Source organism: Xyrauchen texanus, chromosome 13 (genome assembly GCF_025860055.1).
Source record: "Xyrauchen texanus isolate HMW12.3.18 chromosome 13, RBS_HiC_50CHRs, whole genome shotgun sequence".
Lineage (NCBI taxonomy): Eukaryota > Metazoa > Chordata > Actinopteri > Cypriniformes > Catostomidae > Xyrauchen > Xyrauchen texanus.
Window position 1 is genome coordinate 32259160 of NC_068288.1, and position 15942 is coordinate 32275101.

General features: G+C 37.5%; 1 protein-coding gene across 1 annotated transcript in view; it reads left to right on the forward strand.

Moving 5' to 3' along the window:
* Positions 1-15942, forward strand: part of LOC127653935 (phospholipid-transporting ATPase VA-like) — a 97197-nt gene that overhangs the window by 24451 nt on the left and 56804 nt on the right. Inside the window, exons 2-3 of the mRNA XM_052140806.1 lie at positions 14787-14991; positions 15616-15701. Of these exons, the coding sequence (XP_051996766.1) occupies positions 14787-14991; positions 15616-15701 (291 nt within the window). The remainder of the gene's footprint in view (positions 1-14786; positions 14992-15615; positions 15702-15942) is intronic.

Genomic DNA, 15942 nt, shown 5'->3' on the forward strand with positions numbered 1-15942 from the left:
AAAATGTTTATTTGGACTGACAGTCTGAACATAGAACATCTGAACATTGCTTCTGCAATTGGGTTTTTCAGGTCACATTTGCTTTTTATGACATTATCGTTTAGGTTTAAGGTAGGTAGGTTTTATTGATTTATAATTTGATCGAACATTTACTTTAAAAACCTCATCTTTTTGTGAGAATTTTACTCCCTTCTATCACCACACAGTGGAAATTTCATCTTGGAACTGCTACGTGATACCCAGAACAATGCAATACTGGCTAATTTTGCCAAAATTTCACCACTGTCATGAATTTTCATGAGATCAGGCTCTAAATTTTGCTGTACTTGATATTGCTCATGATTACACTAGACTGGACTCTGACGCGTATGATCATGCATTCATGCTTCTGTTTACTAGGGCTGGGAATGTCCACAGACCACCCAGTTCAATATTACAATTATATTTCCTAGCCTATTTGATATGTATTGGGATAATGCAATTCTGGGTATTGTGGTTTGCTATAAAAACTTCATTAAAAAGTTGAAAAGAAAAACTTGAAATCCTTTTTCTCATAAATAAATGTCTATTGAAGAACAGTTGTGTCTGAAATGAAAATTGTTTTCTCTCTGTAATATATAATTTGCTGGTAAAAGGTAGGGATGTGCAAAACTACCAATCGACCAGTCAGTGTGTTGTCTGAGCTAGGCGACTAGTTCGTGCAAAGGAACCCATAAGGCTGCATTATATCCTTTTGTATTCAACAAATAAATATATGCAATATATCATTTTAACGTATCAAACACATTTAGTTATTTTAGAATATATAATATATTACTATAGGCTATGACTATTATCATGATCATTTTGCAACATAAATGGAGGCTAAAGCAAATTAACTTCTGAACAAAAAAGCAAATCAGACTTGTGCATCGCCGGCATGTCTTTCCTCCTCTTCAAAATATAATCAGTTGTGTTTCCTTAAGCACGCTTTCTTTGTGTCCAGCATCATTTCTTATCAACAGTGGCAGGTAAATGTGCAAAATTAACTGCCACTGTGCATGAATACACTGACTGTTAGATTATAAATATTGCGGCAGTGTGACGTGTAGTTTATGGTATTTAACAGTTTGATAAGCCTTTTTACAGCTAAGCTATTTATTAAAGCAGTGTCAGAGAGAATCTTTAGAATGAATTCTGACATAGTCTCCATAACACCTCTCAAATAAACTTTAGGATTATGCATAACAGAAACATTGATCCCAGCAGAGGATTTTCACATGCGACAGTGAACAAACGCCGCTTTGATGGCTGTAGCAGCGGTGCATTATAGGACCATTATAGGAAGTATAAAGAATTATAGAGACAAAACTTCTCAGAGAAAACCTATTGTAACAGGTATAAGGAGGAGGTTGGAACCGGCTGTCAACATAACAGTCACAATAAAAATGTATGCTATAAACGAACTTAAAGCAAACATAAACACGGACACACATGCAACGCGGCCGAATGCGTCTCTCCCAAACCGGCTCCTCCAGTCGCCCCTTATCTCGCTCTCCCCCTGATCAGCTGATTCAGGCCACGCCACGCCCTCCTCGTCACACCTGTTAATGGGGATTTCTGCACAAATATAGCTTCCAATATTTATCTATTAATCATTGTAGCATTAAGATAAGCATGTTTTTTTTATTTTTTATTATTAAATAAATAAATAAAAAAAATGTATAAGGGAGACGATTTTAAAATTACAAGTATCGTCATTTGTAACAGAATATATTTTTTTTCTCAGCCCTACTGTTTTACAGCAGAGAGGGACTGAAGCGGTTGTCATTTTTATTCAAAATAAACACTACGTTTATTTAATTAATTCTCTTTATTTAGTCCACAGGTAGGTTTCACTTAACCACCATCACAGTTCATCTCCCTCAACTACATACGGCACGATGTGCAGTATCCAATAGTGTATAAGCACCTTGTGCCGAGGTGAACAGAGTAGAGGAGAAATGACATGTTAACAATCTCCCTATACTTTAAACAAAAAAACATATAAATACAATTTTATTTATAAATAAACTTGTATAACAAAGCTCACAGTCACAACAACAAAACAGTTGTAGCATATGCAATTGAAAGTGATCAGTCTTTTAAAATGTTCCCAAAATATTTTTGTTTTTTTTAAGTCTCCACAGTCCTTAACTGAGTGCTTTCAATAGCACCAGAGCCCTTCACTGAGTGCTTTCAATAGCACCAGAGCAGATGCTCCCTTTTTGATTAGACAGTCAGCTAGTTGAGTTTTTGTGTCTGACCAGAGTACCTTCTTTATCCTTTTACTCTGTATGAGCTCCTTTATGCTGCTTATTTCCAGTCTAAGTAGTTTCTCAGTGACCTGTTTTGTTGACTTAAAGGCATCAAACAGAGAGTGATTGTCCGTCACACAGATCAAGGGAGGAGCATTCAGCTCAGCATTTCCAGTTGTGAGCTCTGAAAAAAGGGTAGCCAGAAAAACAGCATTGTCTATTCCATCTGACAGGGCCAGAGTTTCCCATGCCAGAGTACTCCTCACCACACGTCAAATTTTCTTAGATTACCAAAAGCAAGGAGAAAATTTCCCTCCTACTCCCATGAGACCAATCAATGTTCCCCCTTGTGTACCTCCATCAGGGAGATTTCCAAGGGAAGCATCACTGAAAATGCTAAAGTTCAGAGCATCACTGTTTCCCAAACTGTTTCTGAAACTTGAGAGTCACGTTTTCAGATTTAAGCTTTCTAATTACCTTATTTGTCTCGTGAATAGAATTAAGAATTTTTATAATTAATAGAAACAAAGTCCATTCCCACATAGTAGAAATGTTCACGTTCCTCACGTCCAACATGAAACGCAGACTTTAGTATGGGAATCGCATCTGTTGAGACGTTTTCTGAGGCTGCCCAAAGAAAATCATCAACATGACATGCAAATACTCCAGTAAACTTACACTGTTCATCCAACCAATAAAATACTGCTGGATCTACTTGAGACAATCAGCATGATTTCTTTCACCTTGTTATACCAATAAAATGAAGCATCTGCAAGGCCATAAACACACTTGTTTAGTTTCCATAGAATATTTTCCATTCCAGCTTCAGGAGGGGGCCGGACATAGATTTCTCTGGACAACTGCACACCCTGTAAGAAAGCAGATTTGAATATATGAACATAGAATGGACATGCCACTTATTTTGACAGATTACTGCTAATAATAGTCTCAGAGTCAGAAGCACAGGTTGGGGAATTTTCTGCAGCTTGTGAATATTAAGCTATTCAAAACCTCTAGCAACGAGTCATACTTTGGGCATGATACCATTAGGAGTTTCTTTGAGACTACAGACCCATCTGATAGACACATTTTTGACCTGCATCATCAACTTCATCAAAGACATTGTTTTTGTACCAATTCATAATTTCATCCTGTTTGGCTGCATCAAATAAAATGTCTTTTGTTATGAATGCATCAGTCTCTGTATCAGTTGATTCAATGTTAAGATTATCAACACATGACATATCCATAGACTCCTTTTGACCATCACTGTCATTAGGTTAAATATGTTGCAGATGAAACCAGTTTTTGTGTTTCCCAGAGGCTTTGCCTGTTCTGCCTAAAACCTTGGCTCTCTGTAGACCACACCATCCTGTTTCATGAATGTTATGGTCTGTCCTGTTTTTAACTTCATATCAGTAGAAGATACAGGGTTACCACAAACATTTTGATCTGTTTCAGTTTGTGTTATACTTAGATGAACCTCTTCTCATGTATTCACTTCCCTGTCGCTGATGTTTTCCTGTTCGCGGTCTGTGTTTTCTTCATTATCTGAGCTTTCTGCTACATTGTTTAAGCTGCCTTTTTCAATTGCGGTCTCGCTGTTGTCTTGTTCAGTTTTCTTATCCTTAAATTCCTGATCCTATGTGTTTGTATGACAGAGCCTGGATTGATAACAAGAGTCCCCCCATGTCTTACAAATACAACAGCTCCATTCTGACCAATAACTACCCCTGGTCCCTTCCACTCAAGACAGTCTGCTCTTTTGTAATATACCTTGTCTCCTGTCACATACATGTCATCTGTGGGCCTGAGCTGCTTACGTAGTGCCCTTCTTATCCGCTCTGAAGACTCTGCTTCAGTGAATGCTTTCCTAGAAGCATGTAAAGGTGAAATGTGTTCTCCTACTCTAGCACTCATAGTGGTACCTTCTAGAGCGGGTAGTTTATCAACTAATACAGAAGGAAGGTTAGGATTCTGTCCAAACACTAATTGATATGGACTGTAGCCATGAACATTCAACATACTGTTCTTAGCCATGAGGGCCCAGTCAAGGACAGTGGACATGTCACATCCATTTTCTCGTTTGACCTTCTGAATTATAGCGTCTCTCGAGTAGTCCGTTGCTCCAGGGACTGTATCCTGCTGTTGTTTTTGTCTCAATGTTAAAGTTTTCAGCTATGTCTCTGATCTCTTCGTTGTTGAATTCTCCATCATTGTCACTGTGCAGCCTCCAAGTGTGAATGAAGGAATTGACAATTTCAGATGACTTTGTTTTCACAATGTTTCCAGCGCTGAAATGTGTGAAGTGATCGATGATGTGGAGATACCATACACCTGGCTCCAACTCGTGCAGATCCACCGCCACCATCTCGTTTTTTTCCGAGGCTAAGGGCAATCTCACAGCAGGATTTGGCTTTGTCTAATAATACTTCTGGTATATTTCACAGTCATATATTATTTGTTGCAAGATAGTATAGCATTCTTTGTCGCTATTTCCTGAACTGTGAATGAGCCTCTGTAGCCTGTCTGCCAATGAGTGACCAAACTGTTTATGGAGCTTCAGAAGGACTTTATGTTTTTCATCTGGAGACATATTATCTGTCACTTTTAGGACTTCCTCTTCAGTTTGGCCTTTTTTTGTTTCTTTGTCTCTGATATCGACACAGTAATATCCAGAACTAGTAAATTCAAGAGGAATGGATTGTTTGAACATCACTGCACTGTCCTTCTCCATGTCCAAAATAGTCCCTGCCGCCTTCAGGGAAATTGTACTCCGCAGAAGTGGAATGTCAATCTTAACAATGTCAGTTTCAATTTGGCATTTTGTCAGTCCTATTTTAGCTGGTTTCACATTTCTTGTGGAATATACCAAATTCCCATCTCCGAACTGAAATTGTCTGCAACTGGGAGTTTCTGTTTGCATCAGCTGGTTCACTTGATCTTGGGTGAGACCATCAATATAGCTTTCCAACCATTTCTCCCCACACACAGTACAGTCTCAATAATGGCTGATCCCAGCGATTCAGTCATAAATATCTCTGCGTCTGACATGGCGGCCTTTGTAAACAATGTAATGTTACATTCCTCTACATTTGCATCATCAGTTATTCTTACTTGTTCAGTTTTCTTGTGGGGACAGTCTTTCGCCCAATGAAATGTACACTGGCAAATAGCACATCTGGATCTCTTACTGAACTTATCAAGTGGATTAGTCCCAGGTAATGGCTGCTTTAGTTGTCCACTTTGGAATGTTGCGGTACATTTTCCTCTTACTTGTGTTCTTTGTTCTGTGAAAAACGTCACGTCCTGGTTCACTTGTATTCCGTTCGACGAGCCTGTCATTTTCCCTCTGAAAATCCTTTTTAGATCAGACTTCATGGAGGGAAACTTCAACTCAGTGCAGGCCGTCAATGCTAGCTGTCTTCTTTTTTCGTCGAGACAGGCCGTGTCTAATAGCTTAAAAGCCAGCACAGCATCAGGAAGCATCATATTATACTTTTTCATTCGGTTGTATCAGTGTTCGAAATCAATAATATAGTCCTCCATGGAAACTGAACTATTCTTCGTTATGCCATCAAAATAAGAATAGGCTTCATATGCGCAATCCTTTTCCTCTTTGAGGGACACGCCGTCCAGCTTTGCCATCAACGTTGCCATACCGTTATCACTGTTGTAGCGAATCAGCTCTATGAAATATTAATAATCAATCATAACTTGTTATAATCGATTATGAATATTTCATAGAGCTGATTCGCTACATAATGGTGGAGAATGCGGGCATGATTAAACAAAGGTTATGAGCTTGAACCACTGTCAACCTAAAAGTGTGCATTGAATAATTCCGGTCAGAATAGGACACGACATGCGAAACGGCATTTGATTCACTAGTTGCTGGCTTGTTTGGATGCGGATAAAGTGATGGCTTGAATTGACATCTCTACTGTAATTGAAAGAGTCTTAACACATTTAAGCATATTTTCAAAAGGTATCAGTGTACGAGTAATATGATTTTAGCGAAGAAACCCTAATTTCAGTATTAAAGTGTAAGTCTGTTTTGACGAAGGAATCTCAGCTCAGCGGCATGTAAACTGTACCAGAATTGATTGCTTAACCTGTTTCTGATGAAGAAATCTCAGTACAGTGTTATATAAATGTAGATTTGGGCGATGCTCCCCTTTTCACAGTATAAAGGCCTTACAAATTATAGTTAGATTGATGTCCTTCATCTAAACTTTATCTGTGCATCTACCCAGATAGCAAAAAATGTCCGCACGGCTTCTTTTTGCCGCCGTCCCCAAGCTGTCGGCTATAGGTGCGTCCCACTGGCGGGGATGAAGCGTTTGCCGCCGAATTCGTCCCTCCCATTTCTTGCGAGATGCGCCCGTGATCAGGCGGCGGGCGCCGCTTAATTTTCTCTGGCGGTTGCCTCGCGGCAATCGACCGGCCGACGGCAGCAATCGACGCGACGGCGGCAAGCCGCTTTGAAATAGCCTACAAGGACAGCTTAGACTCTCAAAATCGACCAGCCATGTTGGCTATTATTATTTTTGCTCCAAAGCCATTAGGGTTTATAACAGATTCTTGACTCTTGATTCCATGATAAGGTAAGGTTTAGGAAATGACATTTAAATTACTTTGAAACTCTGAAGCGATTATACAGTAATATATGTAAAATATATTGAATTATTTATGCACAGGTGAAAATTGTTTACATTTCTTTGATTGATGCACATTGAGACATGCAATAAACCAAAAATAATTCCTTTTTGTAAAACTTACTTGGCAATAAATATCTTTCTGATTCTGATTAGGTTTTAAAATAGATATTTAATAAAGGGTATGAACAATTTAGCAGAATAAATTGATGAAGTTAGACTTTTCACCAATGCCTGTATCAGTGAACAGTGAAAGACATCTGCAACATGGCCAAAATATCGGGTATACTTTAATTATTTTTTATTAATTTGCAACCATGGTGATATCTATCATAAACATGAAAATCCCTGTTTTGGCGTGAAGGATAAACTCAATGAAAAGCGAAATTATCCTCTGGTTTCACAGTTGCTTAGAAATTTCGTTTATGTCTACATTTTTCCAACCTCGATTTTTTTTGTTATTTTACCTTTTACAGGTTTTGCAATTATGACCTGTACAAATGTTTAAGAAAGTGTTAAAGTCCCTGTAAAGGCAATAAAAAAAATCTAAACGCATTATAAATGTTAAAAATGTATTGCTAAAACACATGACAAAGACTGAACTGTGAAGTTCCGCTGTCGCCATATCTGTTTCCGGTTTACTTGGCGTACGCCCAAAATGTCTTTTTACTCGATGTCTCCAGAATCTTCCGAAAATACGCATCAGCGATGTTCATCGCATTGTTGATGCCTGGTCCCCTGCTCCGACAAGCAAGAGGGACAAGGGCTTTAAACTCTACATATCGAGTTATCTGCACAACTACAAGGGTAAGTATTTTAATCTAATGTGGTGTTCGGCAGATAGCGGCTAAGCTAGTTCAGCCACGTGTTCATTTTTAATGTAGCGTTAGTATAGAAGCTTGTTTTTCTTAGTTTTAAAGCAGACTGTTTGTTAATTTTTGTGATAATTGTGATATCAATTATATTAACTTAGTCTCCTCTCAGTTTCTAATAAAGACCAGGACACCGGTGAAGTCACTGTCAGGGCATTGTGTTACAGGTCCATGAGAAAATCAGAATCAGCTTTATTGCCAAGTATGCTTACACATACAAGGAATTTGTCTAGGTGACAGGAGCTACCAGTCAACAACAATACAAACAATACCAAAAAACAGCAGCAAGACATAGGTAATTAAAAACAAAAAGAACACAAAATAAATAATTATACATATACGTACATACACTCACCTTCATACATACCCACATACACACACGTAGTGCAAATCTAATACAATCTGTATATAAAGAACAAAAAACAGTATATTATGTACAGAGCAATGTATGTAAAAGCAGATAAACCTCACAGTTTGAGTGTATGGTGAAGCTAGAATTGATAAGACCGCAGTTATAGGCTTGTTACTTTAATAGCCCGATGTTCCTGGGGACTTCGGCTAAGGTTATTCATGTTTAATGTAACTCAAATCAAATGAAAACAGTTATTGTAGGCAGGTAAGTTTCCCTAGCTGGTCCCCTCTGTGTAAAATGCGTTCTTATTCAAGTTTTCAACTCAGTCATTAGTTTAAGATGCAATCTTGTGTTATAAGTATTAGGCTATCATGATTATACAGTGAGCAAGCTATATAAATAAGTATTTAATATAATAAAAGTGTAGAGCAACAACCGAGGGTGTAAGGTAAAGGCTGAATATTGTAGATTTATTACAATATGTTGCATGTTTGAATTAAAATACCTGTGGATATGCAGGAGCACACACTCTACAAAGGCCTGACTGGAGATTTGCCTGATCTATCCGTCCTTCAGGTGAGTAGGGATATAACAATAGCACATTTCACTGTACAGTATGATATATCAACCAAAATCTGTATACCAATATTTCATTTTCTTTTTCCTCCCCTTTTACAAACAAATATTCTGCTTCAAAGAAAAAAAATGAAATTGATGTTATCATAAGGGTTCTTCATTATGAACTTGTATGCCATGCATAACATACTGTGGATAGAAATTACAGGGAAAGTTACTGGTATGATAATTGTGGTTATATTATATTACTATTATATTTAGTGTATTGCTAATCAATATATTGTTACTTCCCAGATGACAGCGGCTCGCTTCAAGAGCAGGTGAAGCAAGTTGGGACAATGTTGAAGACATTTGCTCGCACTGGGCAATCAGGTACAACTTGCAAACAACACCTGTGGTTGTTGGTTTAATTCCCACTGGGGCCACCTGTACATGTAGTAGACCTAGATATAAATGTCATAGTTTAGTAGTTGAAGGACCAGGACTGACTACTTTATTCTTTTATTCTGGGAACCCCTGTAGGTGCAGATCAAACCCTAATGCTGTGACGTCTTGGAATTTGGCGATGTTGTGCGTAGCATGGACGACAAAATGATATGCTGCAACGTTTCAGTGCCAATGTGTCTGTTGGAGAGTTATCCCTGCCAGGGGATCTGTTACTCCCCCCTAGACACCCAGGAAGATTTGGCGTTGCTTGACAACAGTTTGAGGCAGGATAAAGCGCTCCAGCAACGATTTGTAAGTGTGCCGATTTCGTTTATAACGGTATAGGGTAATCTAAAAAGTAAAATTAAGATCGTACACTGCATATTCTACAGTCTGAATCCACAGCCTGTCACATTTTAAATTTATGAGAAGCTTCAGAGAAATGTAATTTGTAACATGTTTTTTTTTGTATTTTCAGCTTCGGTTTTTGGCAATCAAATGTGGGAGGGACCTAAAGACAACCGTGTGGCGAATGCTTCAGAGTATCTTCTCTAATCACCTTTCCATCAATACAACCTGGACTGGTGTAGGGGATAAAGCATGTTTTAGAGACATGTTCCTGAAGACCATTGTTCAAAGTAAGTTGGATATTTTTTTATATTTAAGTAGATGTGTATGACCTTATGCCATTCAAATGGAATGACAGATCTTTATTTTCTACAGGAGCCATCCGGAAGAACCCGGCAACACAGGATGCCACTGATGAGGCGATCCAGGTTAACGTTACCTGAAAGGAGCATCTGAACATGAAGGTGGAAAAAGGCGCCGCACAGCTGAGAGGGACCCACAGCCGACCCCTTAAACCTAGGCTGATTACTGACACCCCAGCATCACTGACAACTGGAACCCTTTCTTTATCCTGCAGTCAGTAACATCAAGACCCCTAAAAAAGCCTGCTAAAAGTGTCAGACTACACTCACCCAATCCACACTGTTCACTGTGGAAATTGTTCTTTTTTTTTTTTTTTTTTTTTTTTTTCTCGTGACCCTGCTTTGAGGGCAGCTCCTTGGATGAATATGGGATGGTTTGTCCTTTTATACAGGTGCACGAGGAATCACTGAAGATATGCTAATTTGCACTGCCTCATTCTGGAGGTCGGGGAAAACCGGTGATTCTTAGCCCACTACGCCACACAGTCCCCAACCTCTCCAGACATTCTGATTGGCTGTGTTCTCTACAGCCAGATTTTCTGCTGTTAATTATATTTATTCCCACTTGTTGTCATGTGTAAGTTGAATGTCAAATTGTATATTATACCTGTTATCCTGCACATTCCTTGATACCAAAGATCTCAATTATTTCATATACAATTTGCTGCTTATTTCATTGTTACAGTGCTTAACTATTCTATTTTTAAATATAGCTTGTAAATCCTAGATTATACATCTAATACTTGATATTTGCACTTTATCTGGTATCAAATATTCTACTTACCGTGACTTTAGTATTGGCTTCTTTCATTCCGTCAGTGCTTAACAATTCTATTATAGTTTGTAAATCCTATATATATATTATATATATATTATTATATAGTTTGACGGCGGACCGCCGTCAAACGTGTTTGCGATATCGCCATTCTGCCGCTTCTACTGCCGCCGGCGCACCGCCAGCGGACCGCCGACTTATTGCTACCTGGGAATGTCTGTAATGTCTTAAAAACATGAATAACCAACACTCCTGGAAACCTAATCAACAATTCAAATACTTTCTATAGCTTGGTATTATTAACATTTTCACAACATTGTCTTGCTTTCCACATATTTGGATGTCCATTTTTAGGAAATGTATTAGCTCTAGAATTTTTTTTATTTTTGCTTTTGCTTGTTTTAGTGTTGTCAAAAATACCGGTACTCCGATACCAAGTCAGTACTCGATTTAACTAATTAAGACTAATTTAAGATAGCAGAATTTCTGAAGGTATTGGAGTACTGAGTACTGGGTCTACCCGGTTCCCAATCAGAGTTGGGAACTTTCGAACGCTCACAACAAGCAAAAGATGACGACAAGCAAAGTAGCTGCTGCTGCGGAGTCTCAACTGAATCTTGTCGAAAAGAAAAGTGGAAAAAGCCAGGTTTGGAAATTCTTTGGATTTGAGGCTGATGAAAAGGGAAACATCATAGATCAGCAAAAACCTATTTGTAAACGCTGCTTTCACTATTTTCTGACGAAAGGAGGAAACACATCAAACTTAATAAAGCACCCGAAAGACAGACACCCGGATTTATTCAAGCAACTAAAGCAGGTGAGTTTAAAAGCATATTATCATTTGCATTAGGGCTGAAATGTTTAGTCGACATTATCAACAACGTCAAAAATAAAAAATTGTCGGGAATTTTCCGTTGTCTAATAGTCGTTTGATCTCATTTAAGGTAACATGAAATCACAATAAACTGTAATGATGAAGCGTGAGAGCAGCACTGCAGCTCAAACCTGACGGAGAAGAATTACACAGATCACAGTCCAGATGCACTCTAAACTTTCACAGCTTCATCTTATGTAGATCCCAAAGTATTAGGGAATTATAAAAAAAAAATATATATATTAAAAAAAATTCAGAAGCACTCTCGTTGTGGAATAAGCGGAGCCGGAGCTCTTTAAAGGAAACATGCGTTACATCTTAAATGCAGTTATTTTAATTTAACTTTATATAATATAACTTTATTAAAATTCAAATAATACAGAAGCAGCTCATGTTAATAACTATAAACTCAGAAACTGGCATTTCTCGGTGTGGTCGGTGCCTCTTCTATGAGTTGCGCAAATGTCCCGATCTAAGGGGAGAGATTGAAACTGCACCCGGCTAAGAGAGACTCTGCCTCGGGGACGCTCATCCCTCGAGCGCGGACGCTTAATGCAGCTAGATTAGAACGCGATGGCTCGCTACTTATTTAATCATAATGTCACTGTGCATTTCTTATCGTGAAGAAAAATGGCAATATGCAGCACCTTGCGCATTAGTTTGGAAATTGTTTTTTATTCATTATATTGTATATGCTTGTTTATTTAGTTAATTTTTAGTTATTTTCAAGTAAAAGTTGAAGCAAATCTTATATAAGTGTTCAAAAATACTTTAAGCATACATTGTACAGTTTTGTTATTATTCAACAGTAATATATTTAAATTGAAGTGTTGCTGAATGATATATTTTTGTTCTTAGTTCAGCTGTTAATTTGTTAACTTTGTTAATAAATGTGTTGTTCAGTCACCTGTTTTTGTTTTTTGCTTTGGTACCGAAAATTATATCGAGTACCGTGAAATTTCACTGATATTTGTAGCCTACCGACTACTGACATTTTGGTACCGTGACAACAGTATGATTAGGTCCTACGTGTTACAGATCAAAAAGGGAAATGGAAAATGCACACAGCAGTCACACGGGCTTATAGAACTAGAGGCTTTCTGCAATTTCTATTTTGTTTGTCTGCTGTCATGTTTGCTAAAAAAATACATTTGTGCTGTGGACATACATTTGCATAATTTGTATGATTTATAAGTATTTAGGTTGAAATGCATAACAATTGCTAGGGCTGTCAAATAAAAATTAGAATATTTATTGAATTTAAGAAAAAAATATGCACATTCGAATGCTAAAACTGTGCATTTGAATTTTGGATATGTGACAATAATTGACGAAGACTGATCACATTCTTGCACTAAAAAAGGCTAGACACCGCGCAATAAATACGGTTTAACAGAAAGCAGGTGTCCGAAGATGCTTTTTAAAGTTGTTTTTAATTAGAAACAGCATCTAATGAAACAGCACTCCTGCATTAGAAGCTGAAAAAACAAAGCGAAACAAAGACATTCGTCTAGCACGCATTTACATAGAAAAACAAATGGATGGTTGCAAAAGCGTTCGGTGTGAACAGCCCATTACAATTGGTGGAGGTACTTGTCCGTTCTGTCTTGCTCTCTCATAAGCATTTCTCACATTACAATACAAGTTTTTTTTAAACGCTTTTTCAGGAAAGGAGTTCAACTTGGAAATGTGTGTCTCGAGATTCTCGTGTTCTGTTCCATTCTGATTTGTCTTTTTGAACAGGCCCTGGCCTGTGCTCAATTCACCACTGAGTTCAGCATAATACCTCTGCTATCTGGGAATGTTGCTACCCTACATACAACTGCAATGAAGAAAAAAAAAAAACAATGTGTTATTTCACAGTGATTATTGCTTGAGTCTAGGGTAGTATACTGTGGCATCAGTGCAAGTGTAACAACATGTGGACTGCCCCTCATTTTACTTTTGACTTATTATATTATTATTATTATTATTATTATTATTATTTATTTATTTATTTATTTCGTGTATCTGCTCAATTGACGGCTCTAACAAGTGCTAAAATGGAACTGTAAAAATACTGTAAGAATATCGACAGTTCAGTGAGCAGGTTGCTTTGGTTGAGTTGAGTGCACATTAACGAGATAAGAGCTGTCCGTTATTTTATACCATATCTGGGCAATGTGTGATTAGATTTCATGTTTCTTTTTCCTTTTAAACCATCAACTGACTTTAAAGAGAAGGATATTAAAAGAAACATTGCAAAATTAAATTGTAGTGTATGGGTATCATCTTTGGACACACATGGCACAGAACGTGTCAAATCAAATTTTTACTCTGTCTCCCAATATTCATGATCCCCCATACACCCACCCCCACCAAATAAAATGCCATAAATGTACAATTACAGAGAATGCACCTCAATCAGCTCCCTAGCTCCCTAAGTTATGAATCAGTATATCGTAGACACTAATTCAGGCACTGGGAAGGGTGTTCATCCACTGAACATTGGGACACTTGTGACTCGATCACCAGACACGTTAACGAGCTCACGCATTCAAGCACAGCTGTTATTAATCAGTACCGTCGCCGTATAAATGACACTATTGTTCATTTTCAATTAAGATTATAAATATAAATTAGAAATACAAATATGAAGGAGTGTATTTTAAAACTATTTTTAACAACTTTAACATTTTAAAGATTATTTCCCTTTCATGGTCAGTATGGATGACCAACATTACAAATAACATCTCTTTTAAAGAGAAATTAATGCTTTGACATCGTATATATTTACACTTGTGCTAATTTCCTGGTGGCTTGAGAGACTTCAGAAGACGTGACAATGTTTCCGGTAAGGGAACATAGTGAACAACGATGCTCCCTGGTTTTTACGGTGCATTGTAAGATTTTGTTTAGGGAGCAAATGTTTCAGTATACTGGAACGATTTTGCAATTGAGTTGAATTGATTTGCAATTTTATTTTATATTAATATTTTGAAAATATGAATCTGAAAATGTAACCTTGATTGGCATTAGAATATAATATAATACAGTATCGTGAAATACATTTTATTTTTTATTTTAAGTTAAATTGAATGTCAGTTGTTTTATAGCTTGTCTTGAAACATCGGTGTTCTGTTGTATTCGTTGCACTGCATCTAGTTTTTTTAGCACAAGAGAGCATTTGGTCTTAATGGGTCCGTGCTTAAGCATCTTAAACCACAGAACTTTGGACCAAAGTATCCTGAATAAGTCTTCCACGCGTGTTTTCTCGTATCTCTATAGGAGTGAGAAACACTTTGTCGAGAAATACTGGAAGGAGGTGCTGGTCGGAGATTTCATTCGTCTGCGCTGCAATGAGATTCTGCCTGCGGACGTTCTGCTGCTCAGCTCCAGCGACCCTGACCGCCTGTGTCACATTGAGACGGCCACACTGGACGGAGAGACCAACCTCAAACAGAGGCAGGTGGTGCGCAGCTTCATCGACCTGGTGAGACCACATCTCCAACTACACTGATTCATTTCAACATTTCATTATAAGTCTTTAGGACTGTGCAGTATTTGCAGTTAAGATCCCAAAAGTTGGGTAAAGAAGTGAAAGGAAGTATCCTGGTGTCAAGAACAGTTAATGTGATGGTGGTGCTTTTCATGTTTGTGTATTCAGCTGGTCTGCGTTTGCCAATTGAGATCATTTCAGTAATTTCACACCAATCACCAAAGTAAAATATTAATTTGCCTTAGTACTGCTCATCCTGTGTTATGTTCTAAAATGTCAATTAGTTGGTTGATCTAAAAACAATTTAACAATTGAAATCATGTTTCAAGGTATCGTACATCCGCAAATTAAAATTCTATTTTTCAATAATTTTCTCTAGCTCATGTCCTTCCAAGCCTGTATGACTTTATTCCATGGAACACCTATTTAATTTTTTTTTACTGATATCCTGGTTGCTATTTTATATATAATGAAAGTGAATCGGACTGTGGGCAGTCAACCTCTAAAATGACAAAAAAGCAAGATAAAAATATAAAATATTTTGTCCATATGACTCATACATTAATTTGAGCTTTATTGTGCAAATCACAAATGACCAAATGTATTCTTCAATTGCAGGACTGCGAGTTTGACCCATTAAAATACAACAGCATTATTGAATGTGAGAAGCCCAACAATGACCTCAACAGGTTTCGAGGATACATGTAAGTACAATGCAGTATTAACTAATAAAATAATTTATGGAAGAAAATTATATTGGTGAATTCGACCCAAAATTCTCAATGGCAAGGACATTTCTTCACCCTTAGGTGTTCAGATAATCAGGACACTTTAGAGGTCAAATTAAATAACACAATATTCAATGCTTGTTTGCTAAGTAACTAAGTATTATTTCTATGTTGATCAATCATCTTGGCTCAGACATCATCCTTTACAACAGTCAAA